The 24,941-nt window shown below is 42.5% G+C and overlaps 3 protein-coding genes across 4 annotated transcripts; 1 reads left to right on the top strand and 2 right to left on the bottom strand.

Moving 5' to 3' along the window:
* The first annotated feature begins 2,447 nt into the window (after positions 1-2,447).
* Positions 2,448-4,963, top strand: LOC112876187. Of its 2 annotated transcripts, XM_025940241.1 has the most exons (7): positions 2,448-2,669; positions 2,800-2,917; positions 3,038-3,081; positions 3,287-3,397; positions 3,913-4,005; positions 4,090-4,208; positions 4,583-4,963. In XM_025940241.1, the coding sequence occupies exons 1-7, from the start codon at positions 2,584-2,586 to the stop codon at positions 4,705-4,707; spliced, it is 696 nt and encodes a 231-aa protein (XP_025796026.1). In that variant the 5' UTR covers positions 2,448-2,583; the 3' UTR covers positions 4,708-4,963. The 2 variants fall into 2 exon arrangements, with proteins under 2 accessions (XP_025796026.1, XP_025796027.1); XM_025940242.1 differs by lacking the exon at positions 3,287-3,397.
* A 443-nt stretch (positions 4,964-5,406) lies between these two features.
* On the bottom strand, positions 5,407-7,605 carry LOC112873125 (54S ribosomal protein L19, mitochondrial-like). The gene is made up of 2 exons (XM_025936146.1): positions 7,425-7,605; positions 5,407-6,158 (listed from the first exon to the last, which is right to left on the bottom strand). Exon 2 carries the CDS (start codon positions 6,144-6,146, stop codon positions 5,679-5,681), a length of 468 nt encoding a protein of 155 aa, XP_025791931.1. The 5' UTR covers positions 6,147-6,158; positions 7,425-7,605; the 3' UTR covers positions 5,407-5,678.
* A 4,294-nt stretch (positions 7,606-11,899) lies between these two features.
* LOC112876703 (pre-mRNA-processing factor 19) lies at positions 11,900-20,019 on the bottom strand. Its single transcript, XM_025940870.1, has 18 exons — positions 19,828-20,019; positions 19,642-19,727; positions 19,480-19,551; positions 18,653-18,715; positions 17,470-17,556; positions 16,056-16,197; positions 15,785-15,903; positions 15,430-15,546; positions 14,915-15,010; positions 14,761-14,820; positions 14,597-14,671; positions 13,840-13,944; positions 13,629-13,745; positions 13,456-13,533; positions 13,282-13,378; positions 12,991-13,042; positions 12,407-12,477; positions 11,900-12,317 (listed from the first exon to the last, which is right to left on the bottom strand). Exons 1-18 carry the CDS (start codon positions 19,838-19,840, stop codon positions 12,187-12,189), a joined length of 1,581 nt encoding a protein of 526 aa, XP_025796655.1. The 5' UTR covers positions 19,841-20,019; the 3' UTR covers positions 11,900-12,186.
* Between the last annotated feature and the right edge of the window lie 4,922 nt (positions 20,020-24,941).

Below are 24,941 nucleotides of genomic sequence, written 5' to 3'. Positions count from 1 at the left end.
TGTTGGAGAAATGTTTTCAGAACCCGCACACGTAGACTTCTGTCCGTGTTGCGCCAAGTTCGTTCGGCTGGACGCGGAGGGGTGGAATATCGAGGATCCAGGCGCGTAAATTTAGATGTGCATGGGATTGCACACTCGTGGGCTGAGCGTGAAATTCTTATCCGTTCTTGGATGTGGTAGTGGGTAGATTCCATATTATCCAATTTTGTATAAAAGGCAGATACTCTTGTATAATATTATGTATTTCGAACTCGGTTTGTAAAACTCCTTGTTGTTATCGTTTTGTCACTCTTGTGTATTTTCAAGTTATATCATGTTGTACCATTTGCGCCCACCTTCGCGTGGGACTACCGGTGTTGTTTCGGTCGGGCCGTGGGTTGAGAAAGGATCGCCAAATTAAGCCGTTAAGCTAATGCGTCCGATATGTTCAAATAACGATCATTACGCTTAATTAGAGTTTTAATTTGACGGTTCCGTCGCATCCACCGAGTCCCCGGTCAGTTCCCTCCGCGCTGACGTCCCCACCGCCGAGCAGGACGAGGTGTCGCAGGTGCTGCTCGAGTGCTCGACCGATTCCGCTGCGCGCCAGTGCTCTCTCTCTTGTCGGGATGACTATCGGGCCCCACATGTCATAACGGAGGGCAAGGGAACGGTGAATGGAAGGAAGCAATGGCGATGGCTCTCACGGGTTGGAATTTTAGCGCTGATGGCATCCACGAGAAAACGATTTTTGCGGTAGCTTCCAAGGGATTAGAAGTTTAGCTGATGGCATTGAGGGAATTTGTCCTAAATATTTAGTTCTCCCTTTTCAAAAGCCCAACAAATTGGCAATTAAGAGAAGAAGAAGAAGTAATTAATTCATATCTTCTTGTTTGCCATTGAGATGATGACAAGAGCAGAGAAAGTAATACCAAAGACAACTATACAATGTGATTGTGATCCATATGGATGAATTTCAAGCTAGGGACAAGCCGTTAATTGTAGCGGATCCAAATTAACTGAAATTTAAGTGCAAAAAATAAAATATAAATATGAGCATTAGCTTTTCAATATAGGCACATGAGGAACATATTTTTATTTTTTTTCACCACTAACCCAAAATGCTTATGGTTCAATTAAGGCATTACTTTGACTATGACTTTACTCCCCACAAGCATTGCCAACCCTATAGAGCTTCAGCTCCTCTCATCGTCATGAATATTGCCCTATGGGACTACACCAATTCTTTAGCCTCACCCCTATATTGTGTCAATCTTTAAACTATTTACACTTGTGGGTCATTCAAGTCCAAGCATTTGAGATACGATGTACAGATACCAAAGATAAATAATATATTTATTGATAATTGCTCAACTATGGTTGGTATATCATGATATGGTTCCTATACGCCCCGTTCTCACTTTATCATAAAGAACAAAACACATGAAAAAAAAGATTACAACACACAAGATGTTTCTAAACATAAAATAAAAGCAATCAACAACGGGGCTGATGATATTACCAACATAACATAAGTTATTTGAGTATAAATGAAGCACATGTGATATATTGGAATAATGGGGAGGAGGGAAAATGAGTATGGAAATGGTGACTTCATGGGAGAAATGGTGGTGGAACTATGTAATGGAGCAGTGATGTGTTAGTCCGTTAGTGCTTCCCTCACTCTAGATTCAATACTTTCTACATTCAAATGTTCAATATGCCTGAATAATCTTGATGGTGTTTTGGCCTGTTCTTGGCTAGGATACCTCATGACATGTGTCCTTCGTGCTTGTCATGGGTTCGGCAGGAGATAAATTGGGCGGTTGACTTGATTTTTCTGATATTCCTATTTGTCGTTTTCTCAACGGTCAACAAGACCGTGGATTGAAGTATTTCTAGTTCGATTCGTTTATCCTATTGAGGTGTTTCTATTTACCTCGAGCATTTGGGCAATTTGGTATTCATTTTCTTAAACATCTTTAAAAGTAAATTGAACTTTTGCACATAGGAGAATTCTTTTTAAAAAAACTGGACGTACACTACATTACTGGTGTAGCAGCTCTCTTTTTTTATTAGATGGAGCAGTCTCTGGCAGTGAAAGAAGGTGGAACGCTCTCGAGCTGATGGAATTTGATTCACCAGTTGGCACAAGCTCAACTTTGAGATCGGCTCTTTTAAGAATCAAGCGGAGCTGCGAGCTGCGAGCTTCAATAGCGTGTTCTTTCCTTTCCTTTACACAGCTTCGACAAGGGCCAAGGCCCAAGGCCCAAGACAAATCCCACTCGGTCAACCCACTCCCGAATTTCCATCTTTTCTTGGCCTATCGGCTATCGAGCTGATTTAACTCAGTAGCTTTGTCCAAGCCAAGCTCGGCTCGAAGTGCCGTCTAGCTGTAGCTTGTGCCCTGGGCTCGCTCGAGCTCGGCTCGAAGTGCCGTCTAGCTGTAGCTTGTGCCCTGGGCTCGCTCGAGCTCGGCTCGTTCAGAGGCCTTGCTCCCGCTTGTGCCCGCCGGGCGAGGCCGCCACCCACCGTGCCATTCCGTCGAACACTTCGCCGGCACCGCCGTCTCCTCCGCACCCCGTCGGCTAATCCCCGGCGGAGATGGAGAGGTTCTTCTCCTCCACCTCCAACGCCCCACGGAGGGACGAGGACGCCGGCATCATCCTGCTCTCGGGGCCCCCGTGCTGGTACGCACCTCTTGCTCACCTCGCGTTGCTCCAGCTAACTCGTTCGCGTACGCGCCGCGCCCGGATCGAGCCGTAGCAGACCTTAGCGGCCCACGCATCACGACGTGCTCCTGTTTGGCTGCAAGGACAGCGGGAAGACCTCGCTCCTCTTCCAGTTCGCGGTGAACAGCGCGGCGGAGAGCGGCCGCGGCGTTGTGTTCATCTGCAGCAAGGAGAGGCTGGAGAGCAACCCCCCTTTCTTGTCCCAGGTGAGGAGCCTTCGTTTGCTTGGCAGCGTTGCTTACGGGGAACGGGAGCAACCTGCGGGGATTGCACGTGCTGGACCGATGTTCCTCAGTTCTGAAGCCACACCTTCTCATTGATTCCAGGGTGTTGATCCATCGATGAGCTTACTTCAGAGGATACAAATCAAGTAAGGGATCTTTGACTTGCGGATGTGGTTCTTTTTCTGCATATTTGTTGTGATGAGGTGATAGATAATGCAACTTTGTGTATTTGATAGGCTGTGATGCCGGTTTTTCTTTCTCTTAGTCTCTGGTTTAAATTTTGCTAAAATGGTAGCCGTTTCATGCAGCGAAGGCTAATTTATGCTCAAATTATGTGTTATCTGCTCCTAGATACATTGAAGATGGTGATGAAATCATAAAGTACTTTGCTGCATTTCACCTTCTTGACAACTTCCCCGCTGCAGTCATTGTTGACGATTTTGCAGATTTCTTCTCCGAAAGGTGTAACTTCTGTCTTGTGATGTTAATGACATTTGTCTACATAAATTGCGAACTTCATGCCATATTGCCATGGCATGCAAGTCTGATTCAGCATTTGTTACATAAACACCTAATAGGCAGCAACCTTGAAATGCCCTTTCTATGTTCTTCTAGGCAAACTTAAATTACGGATTTGAGGGTGCTAATATCTGAAAAACAGATATTTTGTTGTGTGCTCTGTCTTGAATTGTTAATGTTATACTCAATCATCTGTACATATTACTTGGTTTCATATTGTCCCATAGTTCAGAATATCTCATTTAGAATACTGTCATCAGTTGTTAAGCATTTCCTTATAGCAACTACTTCTCTATGTTTTAGGGATAATATAACCTCTGAAAAAACATTTTTGTTTGATTCCACTTTCCGCTATACAAAAAAGTTATACACCAGTACACAATAGTAGAATTAAATTCTAGACTTGCAGTCTTCATTTTTCTATATAGGTAGTTCTGACCTGGCTGAAACTGTAATAGGAGCTGCCAGCAAAAATATGGAACTACTAGGGCTCGAGATCTGGCAATGGTCCGTGTATTAGCTTTGTGCCACAATGCTATTGCACATGCGAAGTAAGTGATGCGGTCAATGAGAAATCATGGAATTTCTTATTACCGGTTTGTCGTTTGGAGTAACCATTTAAATCTCTTTCATAGTGCAAAACTCGGAACCCTTGGTTCTTGCAATCTATTACTATCTGACGTACAGCAAGGTGATACCCCAAGATTACTGTTTATTTACAAGAGATGGATAAATTCCATATATACAATCCGAGGTAAATCCTGTAGTAGACACTATTCTTGTTCATTCAGTCCTTACTTTTATTATGCAATTCTTTTTGTGTTGCCACTCATTACCTTAAAAGTTTCGATCATTGAGATGGTAGAACAGTTTACACTAACATACTCAGAATAGAAGGCATGTTGGGGCATGATATTATTTATCCAACTTAAAATACCCAGGTGAACATGTCAAACTACCTGTCAAATAGTCTTCACAAAATTGCAGATTTATTATTGAAAATGCCAAGTGACCTTTTCTTTTATTTCATAAGAAGCTAGTTCCAATTATGTTGTTCATGGCTGAATTGAGGTTTAATATTGCTTGAGTTAGCATGTTTAAACAATTTAATTTCTTGTCCTCTTGTAGCTGATGGCACAGGATCCTACATACTTAAGAATATTGGCAGTTCAGAAAGTGAATCCAAGAAAGCAAGAAAAGCTAAATACTCAGTAGCGCTACAATATCTTGTTCTTGAAGAGATCAGCAATTAAAATTTCTCCCTTTTTTATTACACTTCAGTGCCCAAGAATCTGGAAAAGTTACCTTAGGTAATTTGGAAACAAAGATGGAAGCGGCCAACAGCTAGTTTAGCATTCAATTTTCTACCAGTTACACATGGTGCATGTGAGTTTGTTGTAAATGAAATTTTGCATCCCCAGTTGACATTGGGCATTTTGCATTTGCACCAAACCGCAACCGGGTTTGATATGTTGTACTGAACTTCAGCAAGCATGTTGTATTGACAAATTTCCAATGTCCTCATCTTTCCTGAAACTCAGGAATTGTTCTAGTTGTTGGACTGGATAACTTACATGTGCCTGACAACTATTTAATGAAGCAGCAAGGTCTTGCTTTAAGAACATCCTTGGCAGGAGCAAAGTGGCAACTAAGTAGTCAACTTCACCATTCTTAATGAGATTAATGTATTTGAATGTCAGGCATATTTCTGTTAACTTTTTGCCTTTGCTAGCTCTTCCAGTGAATGCTTCATTCCTTGTGTATGCTTTTCCATTGAATGCTTCATGAAAACGGCTAGTAAAGTACGTCGAAAATATACAGGGCAAGGCGAGCTACAGATTTGCATTTCACTTATCAACAAATACTACATTCCAGACCGCCCTATGGCATAAGAACCTGATGAGCATATCAGTCAGCAATTTTCAATCATTTCCAGGTGTATAACATATCCATGTGGAAGACACTGGCATCGCAATGTATTATTTGAAACACCACCGTGAAACCACAAATACCAGTTAAGTTGCCAAGAAAAGAACAAAAAGGGAACAAAAAAAAAGGCTGGACCAAAGGGTATGCCAGAAATCGTATAAGAGTTTATACTCCAGAAGGGCATCAGACATCACGATGGTAGAAAGCTCAGTAAGATAGCAGAGTTCTACCTCTCCAGAACGAACTAAAAACTAGTAACACACAAATGTCACGGAATTCTTCCTGACTAAGCTTCTCATAGATCTTTAACAATCTCAATGCCCATGGAGTTAGCTGTGCCAATGATGGACTTGCACAGCGCCTCAAGCGACATGTGCTTGCAGAAGGGGTCAGCCTGCTTCAATTTTGCAATCTCATACACATGGCGGAGAGTGAGGGATGACACATTGCTGTGGCCTGGGCGACTGCTGGCTGTTTCTATTCCTGCAGCCTTCTTGAGGAACCATGATACGGAGGGTGACTTGACCACAAACTCGAAGGTGCTATCCTTGTAAGCAGTTAAGGTGACTTGCATTGGAGTGTCTGCCTTGTACTTCTGGGTCCTGGCATTGAAATCCTTGCAGAAAGCCATCAAATTGAGCCGATAGAAACCCAGCGCTGGACCAACTGGAGGTGCAGGACGGGCAGCACCAGCTGGAACAATAAGACGGATTGTTGCCAGTACAGGCTTCCTTGCAGCAGCATCTTTCAGAGTTGCCATCATTCAGAGTAATACCTGCATTATAAGAAAAGGTTCCATCAATCCATCATTCAGAGTCAGTGAAGCAGTAGCTGAAAATGACATCCCACTTAGTGCAGGGTCTGTCCTCCATTAGATTCCCAGAGTTCTGAAACACTTTGGGCTTAAGAAGCAAGTTTCACATGAAATATTTCTGAAGCTACCTGCCCAATCGAACTCGGCCCAGATGTCAAGAAATCTGCATCTGGTCCAAATCAAAGTTCAAAATGACCAGTGTAACTAGTCATCGTTCAGGAACAGATAAAAGAAAATCATCTACTACAATGAACCTTCAAGAACACTGGAATCATCTACTACAGTGAACCTTCAAGAACACTGCATGGCAAGCGCGGAGAGCAATACTCAAAAGGACCTTCAAGACAGAAATGTCACTCTAACCTTCAAGGGAAAGATGGTATTCTTGAAATGTATAACAGCTGTCCGATCCAATAGTAATGTAACTTGGCTTGTTGAGTTTACTGAATATATGACTCTGGACAGAGCCAAAGGACATCTAGTTAGAGAGACCTATGCCGTATTTGCAACAGGAGTTAATCAGTAACACAGATTTCCTGTCAGGTGAAGCACAGATACGGATACTCGTATCAGTATCAGGACGGATACGGGATTTTTCAAAAAAACTGCGATACGCCGATACGTTTCAGAATTTTTCTAAAATAAATAAACAACAATGCTAACGTAGCATATCATTATAGCAGTGTCAAATTTAGGAAATTGTCACTAGTTCTTGACACCTTTGAACTTCCCTACTCATCTCTCAAAGCATATCATATGACACCTTCGGACAATTTATAATTCCCTTTCCTGCTTTCTGCAGCAAGTCAGCTTCAACTCTAATGTAGCTAGTGAATTTCTCCAGTGAGCATTATTTGCCTCATCAGAGAATATTGGCTCCACCTGATTTATAATGGTTACATGACCCCATAGTGGAGCACTAGCACTGCTCAGTGGTGCGAGAAATGAATTACAAGTCAATGGATCAGAATGAGGGGAGGAGAAAATCAAAGAGGAAAACAAATCAAGAAGTCACTACTCAGTACTCTCAAGATCCAAATGGGAAGCAGGGGCGGACCCAGCATAGGACATGGGTGTCCAAATGTACACCCGATAATTCTTGCAAACGAAATCGAAGTTAGTAGGTAATATATCGTAACTGGATTCAGATCCGAATACAAATAGTTTTGTTAGGGTTAGGGGTGCTCCGTCTCGCACAGCAGAATGAAAGAGAAGGGGCGGCCATACCTGGTGGATGCTCGTCGCCGGCAAAGGGCTGGGCGAAGACGTAACAAATGGCGCCGCCGCTCGCCCAGGCGTCGCCGACAGGGAAGGAAGAGCAAGGGAGGAGAGTCCGAGAGAAGGGAAAGGTTTAAGAAACAGAGGGAGGAGAAGAACCTGAGGCCCTGAGGTCTGAGCAGAGCCCTGATAGGGAGGGCTGTCAAGTGTCAATGAGCCGAGCTCGAGCGAGCCTCCCACCTCAAGCTGGAGCATCACGAGCCGAGATCGACCAGAGCCTAAGTTGTTTAACTTTTTGGAGACCACGACAAAGTAATTTCACAGTAAGCAGCATTGATGTAAACGAGAAGACACGCATATAAGGACAGATTAATTCGATGAATGAATAAAAATAGAAGTTGAAAAGAGAAGTATATCTAGATATTTAGATTTATTATTTTGTGTCTATTTTAACTTGTGCGACGCTAGCTAACGGTAGGCTTAAGTCCCCAGCTATATTATTCTAAGTTTGGATGGTTGGAAATTTAATAGAGATAACAAGGTGTATGTACATGCTATACAAAATAGAAATACTCGAGCTTCATCGAATAGCTCGATCTTGGATCGTTGGAGGTCACGAGCTGTAGGTTAGGTCCAAGCCCAACTTGATTCCTAATATAGCCCAGGTTGAATTGAGTTTTAGCAAGTTAAATTTAAATAGCTCATGAGTCTCGAGCTTTTCTGATAGTCCTTGAGAGATAGGGGTGAAATGTGAATGTTTATTAGGTCAGCAGGTATAAATCAGCTAGCCGTGACTCATGACGCGTTTTATTTCTTTACCTCTCTTTCTCTCTTTTTTTAATACTCCTATCTTTTATTTCTAATACAATAGATAAAATAATAAAATAGTTGATCATCTTTTTATAACTAAAAATATCTAGTTAGCTACATAAAATATGTCATACCAATTAAATTTGACTCTTCTCTAATATTATCGTATTGGGCCAATCTTTTTCAATATTAACTTTTGATCTAAATTTTACACAGGTACACACAACATGGAACTTTAGCAAATAAGGCGATAAAATAACATTCCATACAAATATTAATCAGCAAAATTCCAACGAAGAAGAGATCACATATCTGCAAAATATATATCTAGCAAACAAGTTAGGAAACCGCTCCATCTTCTCCAACTCAACTTTAGACGTTGGTTTAAGAAATATGACTAAGGAAAATAATGATACGAAGTTAGGAGCAACCATCGATTTAGTGCTTATAATAGATGATGTTTCGAATGACAGTATCGGAAATATTAAAAAGATTGACGTCTTATGATGCACCATTTGGAACATCTTATTGACATTGATCTTTTTTTTAGCATAGTGCTTTGCAATAAAACGAATGTGTTCTTAAAAGGGAGTATAGAAAGTTACACTATATTAACTTTTATCATACAATTTTGTTAAGTATTGGATCCTAACATTTTAAATAATATCTCTATCAATTTCTAAAGAGCGGACAGTTTCCTTAGTTCATTATTGATTTTGTTTATTAAACTTCTCATCTGATAAAGATTGAAAGTGGACGGAGTTCACATCTAAATTGTAGTCTCCTCCAACTTGGAATTGAGGCCGCTTTATCTTCTTTATAGAGAGATTATTAGCAAGAGGGGAAGGAAAAGGGCGTGAGCACGATGAAGTAGAGCATGCCACCGACACGGAGCGCTCTTCGCAAGGTAACCACACAAAAGAAGGGTTGGCTCGCTTATCAGACCATAGTGTCAAAATGAGCACACGTGTTAATATGGTGAGCACCCTCGTTATTGCTAAGGTAAAGATCGCGACCAGTAGCACCATGAAGGATGGCGGGAGGATGTTTTAAGGAAGGAGGATGGGTGGCATGTATGAAAGCTAGAGATGAAAACTTTATTTGAAGGAATTTGGAATTTGATGTTGTCATTTGAAGAAATTTAATTATGTCATGATGATATTTAAGTAGATAAGTTTATAAAATGCTTCAAAGTATCATACATAGCAACGCGCGGACATATTTGCTACTGTTATAACAAATTATCCCATCTAAAAGAATCTTATTCTACCTCAGTGTTAGAAAACATGTACTACTACGTTTCAAAATTATATAGTGGAGCAAAAAATCATATTGGTAGATATTTTATGTGCTAGTTACGTAACAACAAACATAAGCTATAAATAAAGTACTAGATGATCATAAGACATGTGGGATCTTTATTATATGGTCTTGAGAAGTTATTGCCTAAAGAAAAATGAAATGTAGTAAACCATACTGAACTTTCAGATAGAATCAACATAAGGAAAAACAATTTAGAAACTTCGTAGAAGTGGAAGATTCAAAACAATAATGCACACTATATACAATATATATATATTGACTTGTACATTTTATATTTATAATACCATATTTCTAAATTTAAATGATCATATCATAATCACATAAATAAATATTATATATGTAACGATGCACAAAAATTATAAGAAAATAATCATTTAGTTTGTGAAATAATTTATATTTCAAACTGGTCATAATAATTTCTATTTAGAATATGACGGGATACCAAAATATTTTTAGAGATCATATACACCTAATCTTTGAAGTCTAGATCCTCCATTGATGGTAAACAATAGATCAATCCAAAGGAACACTAGATCAAGAACGAGGAACCCTTATAGAGAGAGAATGGGAAACTCACAGGAGATTGCCAGCGAGTGCTGGAGGTAGAGTTTGTCGAATCCAATGATGGATCAAAAAAATAGAATTAGGATTTGATCGGTTATAAATGTGAAAAGATAATACAAAGCGTAAGTGAATCCTAGAATTATCCATAAATGCAAGCTAGGGCTTCCCGTCGGATCATCATGCCATACCAGTCCTAAAGAGAGAAGATGTGAGAGGGAGGGGCACGGCTTCAGAAGATTAAAGCGCCAACTCATAAAGGGTAAATGTGCAGATAGAGGGGAAAGATAGTGAACAATGAGGGAAATGCTAAACAAAAGCGGTGGCAACCAGTCATTCAATATGATATTTCAACCAAGGATCAAATTTTTGGAAAAGCACATAATATTTCCACCAAAAAAATTAGTTTTGTCCAATATGCATCACCAAAGAATGGATCTGAATCCCGAAACGTATATTATAGGAATCGAACAACAACATTGTATGGTAACCTAAGCGGATTCGAATATAATTAACCTAAAAGAACTCGAATATAATGATAAAGTGAAAATACAACAAAATCCATGACGAAAGAAACCCCATCACACACAAAAAAAATATCAGCCACGACCAGGACCTTCGACTATGGTAACTCATGGACATATTTGCTAGTCCAAATATAATTAGAGAAGAATTTTTATGGCCTAATTAGTCCAAATATAATTAGAGAAGAATTTTTATGGCCTAAGATAATCACTAGACTTTGACGAATGTAGAACAGTTCCTTTTTTATCATTTCATACAGTAGAAAAAAGTTCAAGTTGTGTTATAGATCCTGTTTGGCACAGCTTGTGAATCAGTTTTTGACCAATTTTAAGCCGCGGGCTGGCCAAACGGTACGCTTCTTGACCGCTTCTCCTGGCAGCGCTTACGCAGCTCCTTCACAAAACGCGCGTACGGTGAGCAGCGGGAGCGGACCAGCTTCTGCAGCTTATCGGCCTCCGCCCCCCCGCGCCGGCTGCGTCCGCCCCCGCGCCGGCCTCCACCTCCGCTCCCCGCGCCGGCCTCCTCCGCTCCCGCCTCCGCCCCCACCTCTGCCTCCGCCCCCGCGCCGGCCTCTGCCTCCGCCCCCCGCGTCGGCTGCCTCCGCTCCCCGCGCGGCCTCCGCCCCCGCGCCGGCCTCTGCCTCCACCCCCGCGCCGGCCTCCTCCGCTCCCGCGCCTGCCTCCGCCCCCGCGCCGGCCTCTGCCTCCGCCCCCCGCGCCGGCCTCCGGCCCCCGCGCCGGCCTAATTTATTTGTCTAATGACACTCTATTATGCTATCTAATTTATAATTAAGTTATCATTATCTTAAATAAGAGTAATTTATGATTAATTGTATGATATATTAATTGTTAATAATTTATTAACAAGTTTCAGCTGTGCCAAACAGAGTCTGTGACCAGCTGCTTCTTTAACCAGCTGCTTCTCTGACCAGCTAGCCACCAACTGGCTTCTGTTTCAGCTATGCCAAACACGGTCATAGTCAGCGACTCAGCGTCCAGTGAACGACATCGACCCTATTATGGTGAGCTGCACAGTAGCTCGTCTTGCAAAGTAGGTATTTACGCAAAGAGTTTGTGTTCTTTCGACTCCTCTAGAAACAAAAGAAACATATAGAAATGTAATTCTTGTAGCCCTGGTTTCAAACTGACAGTGACACCTATACGTTGGCTACAGCGGATAACCTGCAGCGGAGCCCGTTACCGACCAGACTACTTGGGCCGCACTAGCAAACTAGACACTGAAACAGTGCGCCTATGTAATAAAGATGCAGAGAAACAAGGACCTTTGAATCGCTTAACTCTCCGCAAGAGAACTTTAGCATCGTACTCGTGTTCAAAACAAAACAAATCGTATCCTCATCAGACGAATTAGTAAGCCCTACAATACAATAATGTCACAAGCTTGTTTACACCGACCGAAGCCGAGACCAATGCTCCCTGCGAGGATCTTCCTTCCCTCTTGTAGTGGTGATGTATCCATGCGCACGCAGCCCTATCATCAAACGACAGCAGGAGCATCGCAAAAAGAAATAAATCAAGTACAATGGTTTTCCTCACTCGGCTGCTGTGTTTGATTCCTCCATTTGGTCATCTCCAGGGAGTCCAAATATCCGTAGGTTGCGGTCCATAGAACCTACGGCAATGTACTTCGCATCGGCTCCAAACTTCACAGAAGTTACTTTACCTGTGGAAGGATAAATGTCACAACAGTAGGTCATCAGTGTGCTCCAAGTTGGGATGGTACTCAAAGATTGCGACAAAAGAGGGATATACCTGTTCCTGATAAGTCTGGTAATGTCTTGATAAGATTCCATTCAACCTTGACATTAGCTACTTGGTAAACCCTACAAACACAATCAGAAGGCATTTATACTAGGCATAACACTGAAAGCATAATTCTAATATTTGTCAAGTTCTATATGGGGACCAAGGAGTTCATATTATTTATGCAACAAAAATAATACAGATACACGTGTGGTCTTGTCTATCAAGTTAACATCTGTACCAGCCAGAAGCCCAGAGACCAACGCATGATTGCATCTCACTTTTAAGTGACTTGATGGAAGAAACCATAGCATTTCAAGCAGTCTCTCGTGGAATAAGTACGACCATACTATATAAAACACATCAAAAGCAACAAATTTGAAAGTCGGCAACGTTTAAACATGTAACAGGCAGTGTAGCAAAACAATCTAAAGGAACTCAGCAACCACTAGGCGCTCAAGTAACCAGCCTGCAAACTGGAGGTCCATATACCTTAACTAGATTACAAATAGGAATCCCCAAAATAACATTGCCAGGAAATTCATTTACTCTCAAATGCCAGTACAAATAGGAATCAAGTTAATGGAACGAACCTTATATCTGAACCACCAGTTGCAAGATAGTTTCCGCTAAAATCGAATTCCACTGCAGGACAAAAGAGTGATATCATATGATTAAGCACATTTCAAAAACAAAAAAATTCCACCTGAAAAGAACAATAAATACTACAGAAAACAGGCACATTCTGAATTCCACAAAGGATGGTACAATATCGAGGTAACATGTCAATAGTGAATTTCATAATTCAGATGACCTTGTTCAATTAGCTCTAACTATAAAGATGCAAGCATGCGCACCATTGTGGTTGCTCACAACCTACTTACCAGCATTGGTCGGCGTCTCTGAATCATAAGGAGAGAAGGTCCTAAAATTTCTCAATTTCCGAAGATCCCAAAGCTTGACACCATCATGAGCAGCGGTCTGCAATGTAATGGGAGAATATCAGCCACCAAATAAATTCAACATTGTGTGCACTGCTTTTATGGAAAAGTACTTACTGCAAGGAAGTAACCATTTTCAGAGAAGGACATAGCAGTGACTGGTCCAACATGCCCCTCAAACTTTGCGACATTTGACTACAGATAGAAAATATTCATTATCAGGCGTGTTTCAAGAGTATGATCACCTAAAAATATTCTTGAATAAAGTGATTCATAATACCAAATTGTACCTGAGTTTTCACATCCCAAATTTTAACAACAGCATCAGTGGTTCCAGTTCCAAGGATAAGACCATCCGGATGGAACGATGCAGAAGTGTATCCCTCTTGTCCTGAAGCCTCGCCAACCTGATGAAATAATCACACATATTTATTTGCATATTCATGTGCAGTAAGAATATGTGCAAGTGCTGTGTTCATGTCTGTAGAGGGGGGAGGTGACCTGTGTGAGGCAAGATCCTGTTGAAATATCATAGAAGCACCAGGAGTTATCCTTGGAAGCTGTCACGAAATACTTTTGAGTTGCATGGACTGTAACAGCTTCAACCTACGAGAATACAAAATGGAAAAATAGGCTTTTTAATAACAAAGTTTCTAAAAATTTAAAAGAAATTATTGAAGTACCACTACAATTCCTGCTAACTAAAAAGGTGCCAGGAACTGTTGTGGTATAGAAGTGAACAAAGACGGAGCATTTCACATTTCTGTAATTAATAGCATTGATAAATTAGCTAAAACAGTTCAGAGTGCAACAATCAAGAAAACTTGATTGAAAAGCGTCATATTTCCTATGACTTTGTGATACAAACATATCATATGTATCCATCAGATTTTGCAAATTATAATTTACCATATAAATTTACCCTCAGTTTATTGTTCCCTCAAACCATGAAGTCTTTCAATCAGATATTCAAAGTAACAATAGCAAATTTGTAAGCCTTGCCAAATTTACAGCAATGGCAATCTGAATGCAAAGAAAGTAATATAGATCTATGCATGGAGCATATTAACTGCTGTCTGAAGAAACTAGTCTTCAGAAGATGGGAAAGTTGTGGAATAATGCAAGTGCCGTTACAGAAACCATACAATCTAAATAGCATATCAATGCTGTCTGAAGAAGCTATTCTTCCAAAGACAGGATAATTGTGGAATTAACAATGCAAGAACCATTACAGAAACCAGACAACCTAAATACTAACCTCAGCAGTATGATCTTTCAATATATGGATGCAGTTATAGTTCCCATTCTCGCTCTCTTGCCAAATGCGAACAGTCTGCAACATTTGAGGATAAGTCAGTAATCCAATATTACTATGACCTATTATTTCTGCGATTACTTAAACCCATAATAATTGGAAATTACCTTATCCGCAGATCCAGTTACAAAGAGTTCATCACGTGGAACAAACTTCAAAGTGGTTATCTGTGTGATGGAATATAGTGTTATAACGAGCTTAGAAAGATATCTGGGAAAAACTATAGAGGATACAGTAAAATTTAAAAAGCGGGGAAAGGACCTTCTTTGAGTGACCAGTAAGCGTGCACAAGATTTGACCAGATGGCCGATCAAACAGTACTGCATTTGTATCAATACCCCCAGTTGCAACAATGTCCTGTGAATCCATCATAAATAAAGTAACTGAACAAAATTCTCCACCAATTTAACTAATCTAAAGTTGAAATAAGCAAAGCTCCAATTAAATATAAAGGTACATCGATAATATCATCATGATAACTGAAACTAGTGAACATAGCGGAGTATAACTCAACATTTTCGCAGAAGGCTCTTGCCTCAAGAACAAAACACGGGTTTTCCTGTTCACTGATATACCACATCAAGGCAAAGTACACTCCAAAAATTTTGATATAAGGGAAATGTGCAACAAAATGACAAGAAATGTCATGGGATGCCCCCTATTGGTGGTTGTTTACGAGGAGTACCACAAACTAACCATATGTCCAGTAACAACAATGTGTGATTCAATATGTTCAGCAATAACAATATCCGAACAAGGCACAGTAACAAACTAACCTTTGAAGGATGAATGTCCATGGACAAAATGCCTGGTTTGTTTGTCTTATGAAGGGGATGACTGCTGATCTGAGTATATCTCTCAAGGGCATCAATCGGCGCCAGAGTTGGCGGAACCTAAGAGAAAACAGAAAGAAATGGTTACTAACTGAAAAACAAAATGCAAATAAAGCTTAACCTACCACGTAAGGGTACGAACTAGCACATTAACAATGTATCATATTTTAAAAACTTGCAGCAAGCTCATGAAAATGCTAAATCTGGAGTAGTAATGTTTTTGATAAAGTATAACTACCATAATGAATGTTTTTGACCTTGTTCTACTTTTAACACTGATAAGGAGCACAGTGTATACCTGTCTTTTCTTACGCTGTGCAGAAAGCATGGTATTGCACTCTGTAAGTTCTTCAATCATGACAGGGTTGATACCAGGACGAATCTTCTTGCCATCAGGGCCAATTTCATCTTCCATTGCTGTATCGAATAAAGATGAATTATTTTACCCAAAACTTAAATGATCAATTTATAGGGAGAATCTGAACTTGTAGATACAGTTGTGCTCACGGTATGGAATTCCATTTATGCGTGAGCTTAAGTTAGTAAGGATCACATTGAACAGCTGATACCTCTTTTCCCGTTGGAAACTACAGCTGCAGGAGCAGCTCCTACAACTGATGCAGGAATCTGTCTCTCAGCTTGAGCCAAAAGTGTTCTAGCCTCATCTCTTTCCTTCTTTAATCTGGCTATAACACGGCAGGCAGCATCATGCTGGAAGGGACAAAAAAGCAAGTACACAGATCAGTTACCAGATAATGTTCTTTCTTTCTTCTTTTTGAAAAAAAAACATATATAACCAAACCATTTAGTTGAGAAAGAGTTTAACATCTGAACTTCGATACAGCAGAAAATTCTAGCGGTAATAAGAATGTGAGCATACAGAGTTTTTCTATCAAAAATTGAAGAAACTAAGGTAGATATAGCTCTTTACCAAAAGAACTCGGTAGTAGAGACTTGTTGACCACTAGACATGCATCTTTAAAAATGAATTAGCGGTTTACACTAATAATATTTATGGTTTAGTACTTTAGTTGCCTCCTAGTTTCAGCTGAGCATTAATGCAGATTAACCATTGTCATCGTTTCGTATATTTTATCATGCAAACAGAAACGAAAATAGAATTCCTTATCAATAGTTCAGCATACAGGAACATAATCAACAGACCAATTTAAATATCAGAAATAAATGCTAAATGCCCAGTGCCATTAAGTCAACAACCATTAAAACATGCACTGCTGAAGTAAACAATATAAATTTTGGCAGTCAAGCCTATTTTTCAGCACTGAAATGCAAGACCTATGTTCCTCGTAAGGTCAACAAGCAAGAAAACCTACAAGAATAACAAATGCAAACATTGACACTCCCTCCAGTCACAAATAAGAAAAATGCCTAGGGTTGTTAGTAATGAAACCATGTAAACCTTTTTGCATATTGCGACTGAATTTTGAAACACGTATGAGTATATTTTCAGCAAAAAAATATTTTCATGATATTATAAGTTCACTATAATCTCAGCATATTTAAAAAAATACATCTAGTACAAACTACTGTCAGAGTAAGCTTCGGGCTTGTGGCAACATGCAAAACTATACTTTTTTTATTATATCAAAATATAGATCGTAATCTTGTTTCAAAAAAGTCATCTTCAAACAAAGGTTACATATCCAAAAAAGAGTTATAAGCCATTAAAGATGAATTGAGCGAGCAAACATAGTTCAGCTACTGAATGATTTGGCATCCTACCACAACTAGTGTGAGGAGGGAAACTCAGTCTCCTCAATTGAAGTGGTAAGTTCAACATGAATCTACCATGCTCCAACTACAAAGCTATGGAGAAGCTCCAATAAAGCCAAACAAACCCTTGACCAATCAAAGTAACAGACTTATGCTATGCTAAAAACAAACATTGTTATATTGTTTCAAGCAAACTATAACATATTCCATAAACAGGATATGGAGAAAATGCATAGGTAAAAGAAAGACCTGATAGAGTGCATGACTAAGTTCTTGTCTTGCTGTGTGAAGCTGCTGCTCCAAAGCAAAATTAGAAAGCATGAGAGCATCCCACTCCTGCAAAATTCAAGAAAAACAAGTCCTGCTTAGTGCTAGATAGGATCATGATTCAAAATTTTTAGGAAGGACAGTAATATGACATGGATCGCATAAAGATATTAAATTTCATGATGATTAAAGATAGTAAGGAACCATCAAACTATTTCAGGGTTATTCATAAGAAAAGGTCAACTGTCATATTCACTTTCAAGTAGAACATTCGGTGCAGCCAAAGGTGGAAAGCACACTTGAGATGAAAGGTCCTCAAATCGCCTTAGGTGCAAGGTGCAAAAAGCATGTGCCCGAGCAACATCATGTGCAAGTATTAAATAGGAATGTTTCACCAGCATGTAGTGTTTGAATTCATTCCATAACCTTGAGCAATATTTGATTGATCACAATTCGGCATATGTTAACATGTAGAATTGCCTCCTACCCAACAATTATGGATCAGTAGCATGCGCTTCGTTTAGAAAACAGCTTTCTGGTAGGAGGTAGATGAAAATAAAGCTTCTGTAACATGCTGTTGCTACTAACTACACAATAGAAGAGGGTAAGCTCTGCAAAATTTAATAGTAGTATGGACAAACATGGATGCAATGGGATAGAGCTGTCTAATCTGTCCATCCATAATATAAATAGCAGGGTCCTAAATAGCCAGCTATTGATTCTGTAATCCTCTATAGCTATCTACAGCGGGGCGATGCATGCTGCTATAAGTGGTACAGTCTATTCTGGTACAACGCTGCAAGGCCCTATAAACGCCGTTTAAAACCTCGGTAAAAAGGATAGAAGAGGCTAGACTTGTGCAGATTTAAAATGCGTGTATAGTTAATAGCAACAGCATACAGGTCACAGATAAGTTAAAAATGCACAGGTTGTCAGAGGAGGGAAAGGCAAGCACTTTGCACCCTGCCGCTCTGCGCTTAAGCCCAAAATGGCGTGAGCAAATGCGCTGGGCATGCTGCATTGTACCCAGACACACGCTTTTTGCATTACAGGATACAAATGCTAATAAAAAATCAAAGAAATGTCATCAACAGCTCAGAATCAGATTTTAGATATGCTAAGATATGTCTGGTAGAAATAACTGGCAAAGGTTGGAACCCCTTACGTTTTGAAATATCCCAAGGAGTCCTGGAATGCTTGCAGCCTGCAAAGGCCTCGGCTTCACGACCTGCGAAGGATAGAGTTCTTTAAGAATTTTGGCATATTGGGACAGCAGTAAAAAGATATTTCAGGTTTGCATGAGACCATCAGAGTCATTGACCTAATGAGTGATAAGACAACTGTTGTAGTCCAAAAATAAATACATCAATCAATGTAAATGCAAAAGTTTATAAATTCAGCTCTTCAACACTTCAGAGTAGCAATCTAATGTTTTAAAGCTGCAGACAAAAGAATCAATTAAATTTTCACGGATTTCATAAGCTCGACTTTTTAGAAATTATTTTTGCCTTGCAAGTAGCAGAAGAACTACAACTTAAGCATATGTATGTTCCTTTGCAGCTATCGGATATAGTGTTCTAACAGCATACTGAGAAAGAAAACATTAAACAACCCAATATGGATCTAGGATTGGCCATGTATATAATTTCCTATGACAGTAAACTAAAACCCTAACAGAATTTTTTCCCACTTGTATCTGGGCAGCTAAAGTGAACACATCACCCGACCAAGGAAAACATCAATAGATAAAAGATTATGCAGCAGCTACGAACTGATCCCAAACCTCACAATATTTTATGTTTTCTTTTGAATCTCAGATGTATGGTTCATAGGCTTTTACCTGCTTAAGTAGTGGAAGTTATGCTGACAATGTGCTACCTGTTGTTAATTTGTTACTTCTTATGGCTTGTGATACACTTCAGCCCACACGTATGCTAGTGCTATTGTAAAATGTTGTTTCAACAACTTGTTAGCATACCAGAGATGCCTTACCTTGTTGGTCTTGATCGGCACGATATCGTCCATGTTGAGCTCCTCCTTGGTGACCGGACACTTGCCATGGTCCTGCAACGTCGCCGCCGCCTCATGAATTTAGCAGAAACAATTTTCCCGGATAAAAAACTGCGGCGCGAGATCTGGGACGGAGCTACCGACCTCAATGTAGCGCTCGATGAGCCGCCGCTCGAAGAGGAGCCCCGACTTCTTGGACACCACCGGCTCGTCCGGCACCTCGCCGGAGACTGCGGGGAAGCGACACGGGACGAGTTAGCTCACGAGGCGACGGATCAGGCAAGCTAGGGTTACGGGGGGGAGAGCGAGGCAGAGGGGGAGGGCGTTTACTCGCGCAGATCATGGCGGCAGAGGACGGCGGTGCGTAGAGAGGCGCGGCGCCGCGCGGAGCGCCCCGGACGGCGAGCCCCTCGGCGGAAGCGGGTGGCGGCGCCGGCGGCGGGACGGGAGGAGCAGGCGGCGGCGGCGCGGAGCGAGGTTTTTGCCGCTAGGGTTCTAATTCGAGTGGAGTGGGAAATTTTGGCATCCAGGGTTCTTTTTCATTTTAGTCCTCAGTTGGCGCCGGGTGGCGGGGCGAAATTTCTGGGAGCTCTCTGAACTTCTGGAAACTTACAGGCATGCCCTTGCGAATTTCGCGGTGCCATTTTTGAGTGGCACACGGCCGGCAAACTGGACATTTTTGTTGGGCTTCGTAGGCCTGATCCTCTCTCTTTACTGCTGCTGGCCCGTTAAGGGACCACCTAAATGGGCTGAAAAGCAAGGTACCTTGGGCCGATGCCTTCCTCCTGCTGCGCGCTCTGCGTGGCGTTGGGCGGGCCCAAACAACTCAAAAGCTGAGGCGAGTTCAAACGGCACCGTCGGCCCGTCCCCATCGCCGCGGCAGCAGCAGGGCCAGCATCATCGGCGGCGTCGTTCTCGCCACGGCCGCCGGCGGCGGACCGGATCCTGCGTGCAGCGGCACGCCCGCGCCGCGGTTGGCATCTTCGTGACCGAAAAGGCAAAGGCGAACCACGAAGATGCCACGCCACCCAGCATCTCCAATCTAAAATGTATTCTAGCGTGCTTCTGCTTCCATACTCGCGCATATCACATGGAACAGCAAACCCCTACACGTACGTCCGGCCACACGCCTTGACGGGCTACACCCTGATTAACCCACGTTCACTACTGTTAAAAACAGCTTAATTATTTATCGTTATGCGCACTATATGGAGACATACACTATTACAAACAGGCATATCACCGCCGGTTTGTAAACTTCGTAACCACTGCCGGTTTGGATCCTCGTTGGCTTTAAGCCAACGGTGATGGGTAAGGTATTACTGTCAGATCTAGAACAGATGGTGATGCCTTATTAGAAAAAGAAATAAAATGATATAAAGGCTCTCGTGCGCCGCCCTAGGCTTCTCCTCGCCGCCGCCGTGCGCCGCGGCCCCGCGCTGCTCCGTGCCTCGTGCCGCACTACAACGCGCTGCTCCTTGCCGCCACCGTGCGCCGAGTGTAACAGCCCAGCCCGTGTAGCTATTGGGCCAAGAATTGGCCCAGCGCGCGTACCAGTGCTAGGAGCACTCGCAGCAGCAAAGGACCTTTAGTCCCATATTGACTAGGCGGACCAACTTAAATAGGTAGTCTGAGTAAGCTAGTTAACTCCGGTCGCAACTTTTTGTGCGAAGCGAGGACGAAAGCGCAAGAAGTTAATTAGCATGTGTGGTCCATTCAACGTGTAAAGTGGACTTCAGCCATTTTCTTATACTTACATTTGCTTTTAGAGCCAACTTTCGCTGTGTCACAAGCGCATATGGTCAGATGCGCGGGCATGTTGTGCATGACGTATGGATCATGTGTGGTCACGGTACGACACATACACCGGCACTGGATGTACGGATGTAGTCAGGAAAGTCGATCCTGACCTGTGTCATGTCCTATACAGGTAAGCTGTTCAATAGCTAGACGAGGACGTCGAGTCCTGAAGGTAGGTATGTTGTAACAGCACAGCTCGGTGTTGTTGTTGGGCCAAGGATTGGCCCAGCACGCGTGCGCAGTTGCAACCTTTTGCGCGAAGCACAACCCAGTGTGGTTGTTGGGCCGAGGATTGGCCCAGTGCACGTGCGCGGTTGCAACCTTTTGCGTGAAGTGAGAACGAAAGCATAAAAGAGTTAATTAGCAGGTTGTTACACCATGGCTTTGTACCGCCGCCCCGCGTCGCTGCCATGCGCCGCCGCGCTACTCCTTGCCGCCGCCCTGAGCACCGCAGTTCCACACGGCCACACGCTGCTCCGCTGCAGATCCACACCCCGGCCAGGGAAGAGGGAAAGGGGGAGGGGAGGCGGCGTTGGGGAAGGGAGGGGCGGCGGGGAAAGTGAGGGGCGCTAGTGGGATTTCACGGTGTGGAAGAAGGAGAGGAAACGGGGAGAGAGAAGGACCGAGAATGGATAATGAAAGGGAGAGAAGAGGGAGAGAAAAATATCTTAGTGTGGTGATGCGTATCACCACCTGCTCGTATTACGATCCGGCGGTGATACTCGTCAAACCTGTCAACCGGCGGTGACGAGACTTTTGCAATGGATGATTCCGTAGATATTTGTCCCCATCCGGCCAAATCTATATATTGTTTTAGGCATCATTTTTTCACTTGCAAGCTGCAACCAGTTCAATCTTGCTGTCCAAAGCGTCCTGTAAATTAAAAGTGAATGTAGGCTGTACTTATTTTGCACAAATTTGTACGAGATGCGTATTTTACCATCGTGTACATGTACTCATAAAATTCTTTTTCGTAATTTTTAAATGCACGAGTGCGCAAAAGTAAAAGTATTAGAGTTTTGCACGAACCTCAAAGTAGGGAGAGACGACGAAGATATGGAGGGGAGAATTGTAGTTTTGCAACCAGCAATACTACACTTAAGAAGAATATAGGGAAACACAATTAAAGGTTCTACTCCTATTTATATATATAGTGGTTGTTCAAACACACATGCATGGTTTGTGCGAAAAGAAAATAAATACGGATTACCGCATATGCATTTTTACCAAGAAAGAGGCGGATACTACAGATAAAATTTGTTTTCTAGCCCATACGAACTTTGCACCTTTCTATTTTCCACGCAAAACGGCGCTTCAGTCAGTGTCACGTCGATGGCTCCCAAACCTCCACACGTATCGTTGAGCTGGGTGGCCTAGCCCCGCACATCGGCGCATGCATCTCTGATCTTCGTTACACGTACCACGGCTCTTACCTCTCATCTCAAGTTTGACAGCAGCGGGTCGGCTTTGGCTGCTTGCGTGCATTATTCGTGCAAGTTACCTCCAGTGTAACGGAAAAGGGTGGCGCTTTGAGCGTGTCCTGGGGTCCGGGGAGTTGGCCTAGTGATGCGTCGGAGACGGATTCCCAGCCGGCGCTAGCTGCGATCCGTGCGTGCGCTGCATGCGCGAGGATCGGAAAAGATAAGGCCGGCCCGGAAGGCACGCGCGCATTGGTTTCGTTGAATTGGTGCGCGTACTTGCAGCGTGCTGTTGGAGTAACATTTTTTTTGAGAGAAGAGTAATATTTTTTTGTGCGTGTGTTTTGAAAGTAAAGGGATCATCATTAAATTTATTTATTTTTAGAAAATAAATTTTGAGGCAGAGTCCCTCTCTGCAAAAAAAAAAAAACCAGATAAACGTGTTGTGCATGCTTCGTCTCCGGACCCGATCGATCCAAATCTTTCCCGTTTTCCTGCCTGCACGAAACGCTCCGATCCGGTCCAGCAATAAAATCTCCCGGCGTCGATCTCCAATCCATAGCGATGAGGAATCGCATCGGATGTCTCGTCCCCTTTTGCATCTCTCCTCGGGGTGAAGATCTCTGTCCGTCTCTGCCGTCTCCGGTCGACCTCGCCGCCTCCGGCCGGCCAGTGGGAGCGAACGCGTAAAGCGCACGTACGCACCCCGCCGCCCCGCAGCCGGTACGAGCTTTGACCATCCGGTAACTGCACCGCACCCCCGACGCCACGGCGGCGGAGGCCGACCCGACCGGGTTCCATTCGCTCCGGGGCATGTCGCGCGCTGTCGTCAGTCCCCGGAGACCGCTCGACGGCAGCGACCGCCGGATCGGAGATCACCTGGCCTGGGGGTTCGTGCCGGGCACCGATCGCGACGGGCCGGGTCAGCTCCGACTTCCCGACCGGGGCACCGGCGGCGCCACGCTATAGCTTTCGTGGCCTGATGCTCGCGTACGAATCGGGACGTACAGGCGCCGATCCGATCGACGCCTCCGCTTTCGGCTCCGGATACCTCGAGCCCCTGCTCCAAATATCTTGAGCGAGAGACAGGGTGAGATTCGGCGACGCGTGTGCGCGCGTCGATGGCGGGGACTCTACGTGCAGATGTAAAAAAGGACCGAGAGATGTGTACGAATCGTGCTAATGCCACTGTCTTTTCACCAGCAGGAAGTGAGATACCTCCATTATGACTATTCCCCGCCTGGGAGCAGCGGTCGAGATTTCGTGTACGTATCCTTCGCTAGCTAGCTGCCTAAAAAACGGACTGGAGGGAGCAATGGGCTAAGAAAGAAGAAAGAAGACGGTGAAAGATTTATTAACAAAGTAAATGGTGAAAATAATATATTAATAAAATATAGAGAGTAAATATGGGATATTGTGGAGAAACAAACAATCTGTTACCATCTTGGTGACCTTGTCAACTATCATCGACAATTTTGATTTATAGCCTGTTAGTGTTGTAGTAGTTTTGCTCATTAATGAGCATATCTATGTTTATTTTCTAATAGCAGGTAAGAAAAGGAAAAAAACAATGATATGAATATTGCTAAAGGAGGTATAAGAATTTATCTATGTGGAGAAAGCAAGAAAAAAATAAACAACAAATACATATTTTCACAATAACTAACAACTGTAGATGGTGGTAGTGGTACGGTATTTTAGTTACAGGTGGTACATATTTTTAGGTACAAATGGTGCAACTTTTTATCTATTTATTTTTTGTTAACACATGGCTTAGAATCAACCTTTTCGAGAGACTAGAGGAGGCTTCTTTTCATCAGCCTCCTTAATCTGTTCGAAAGTTTTCTAAACATAGCTATATTTTGAACGTATATATTAAATTTTCTAGATTCAGCCAGCACTTAGGGGTCAATTCCCTGTAGCTATTGTTCACATATACGGACCAATGTGTTTGTTGTTCCAGTCACAAGACAAAAAAAAAATCTACAACCTATGTGCTTGCAGATACAGTCACAAGATAAAAGTAAAAAAAATATCAAATTATCCTAGGTTAACTTCTACTGCTGCATCATGCACTAATCACGCGGCAGTTTGTTGGCCACAATAGCAGCTTTGCATGGCTCCGCATCTAGTGTTATTTTTCTGCCCACGTTTGCTTTCTAGGTTAACTTCTACCGCTGCATCGTGCACTAATCACGCGGCAATTTCTTGGCCACGCTATCAGCT

The sequence above is a fragment of the Panicum hallii genome, chromosome 9 (assembly GCF_002211085.1).
Source record: "Panicum hallii strain FIL2 chromosome 9, PHallii_v3.1, whole genome shotgun sequence".
In the NCBI taxonomy this organism is placed as follows: Eukaryota; Viridiplantae; Streptophyta; class Magnoliopsida; order Poales; family Poaceae; genus Panicum; species Panicum hallii.
Note: the sequence above shows the minus strand (reverse complement) of the source record. Positions and strands in the feature narration are given on the sequence as shown.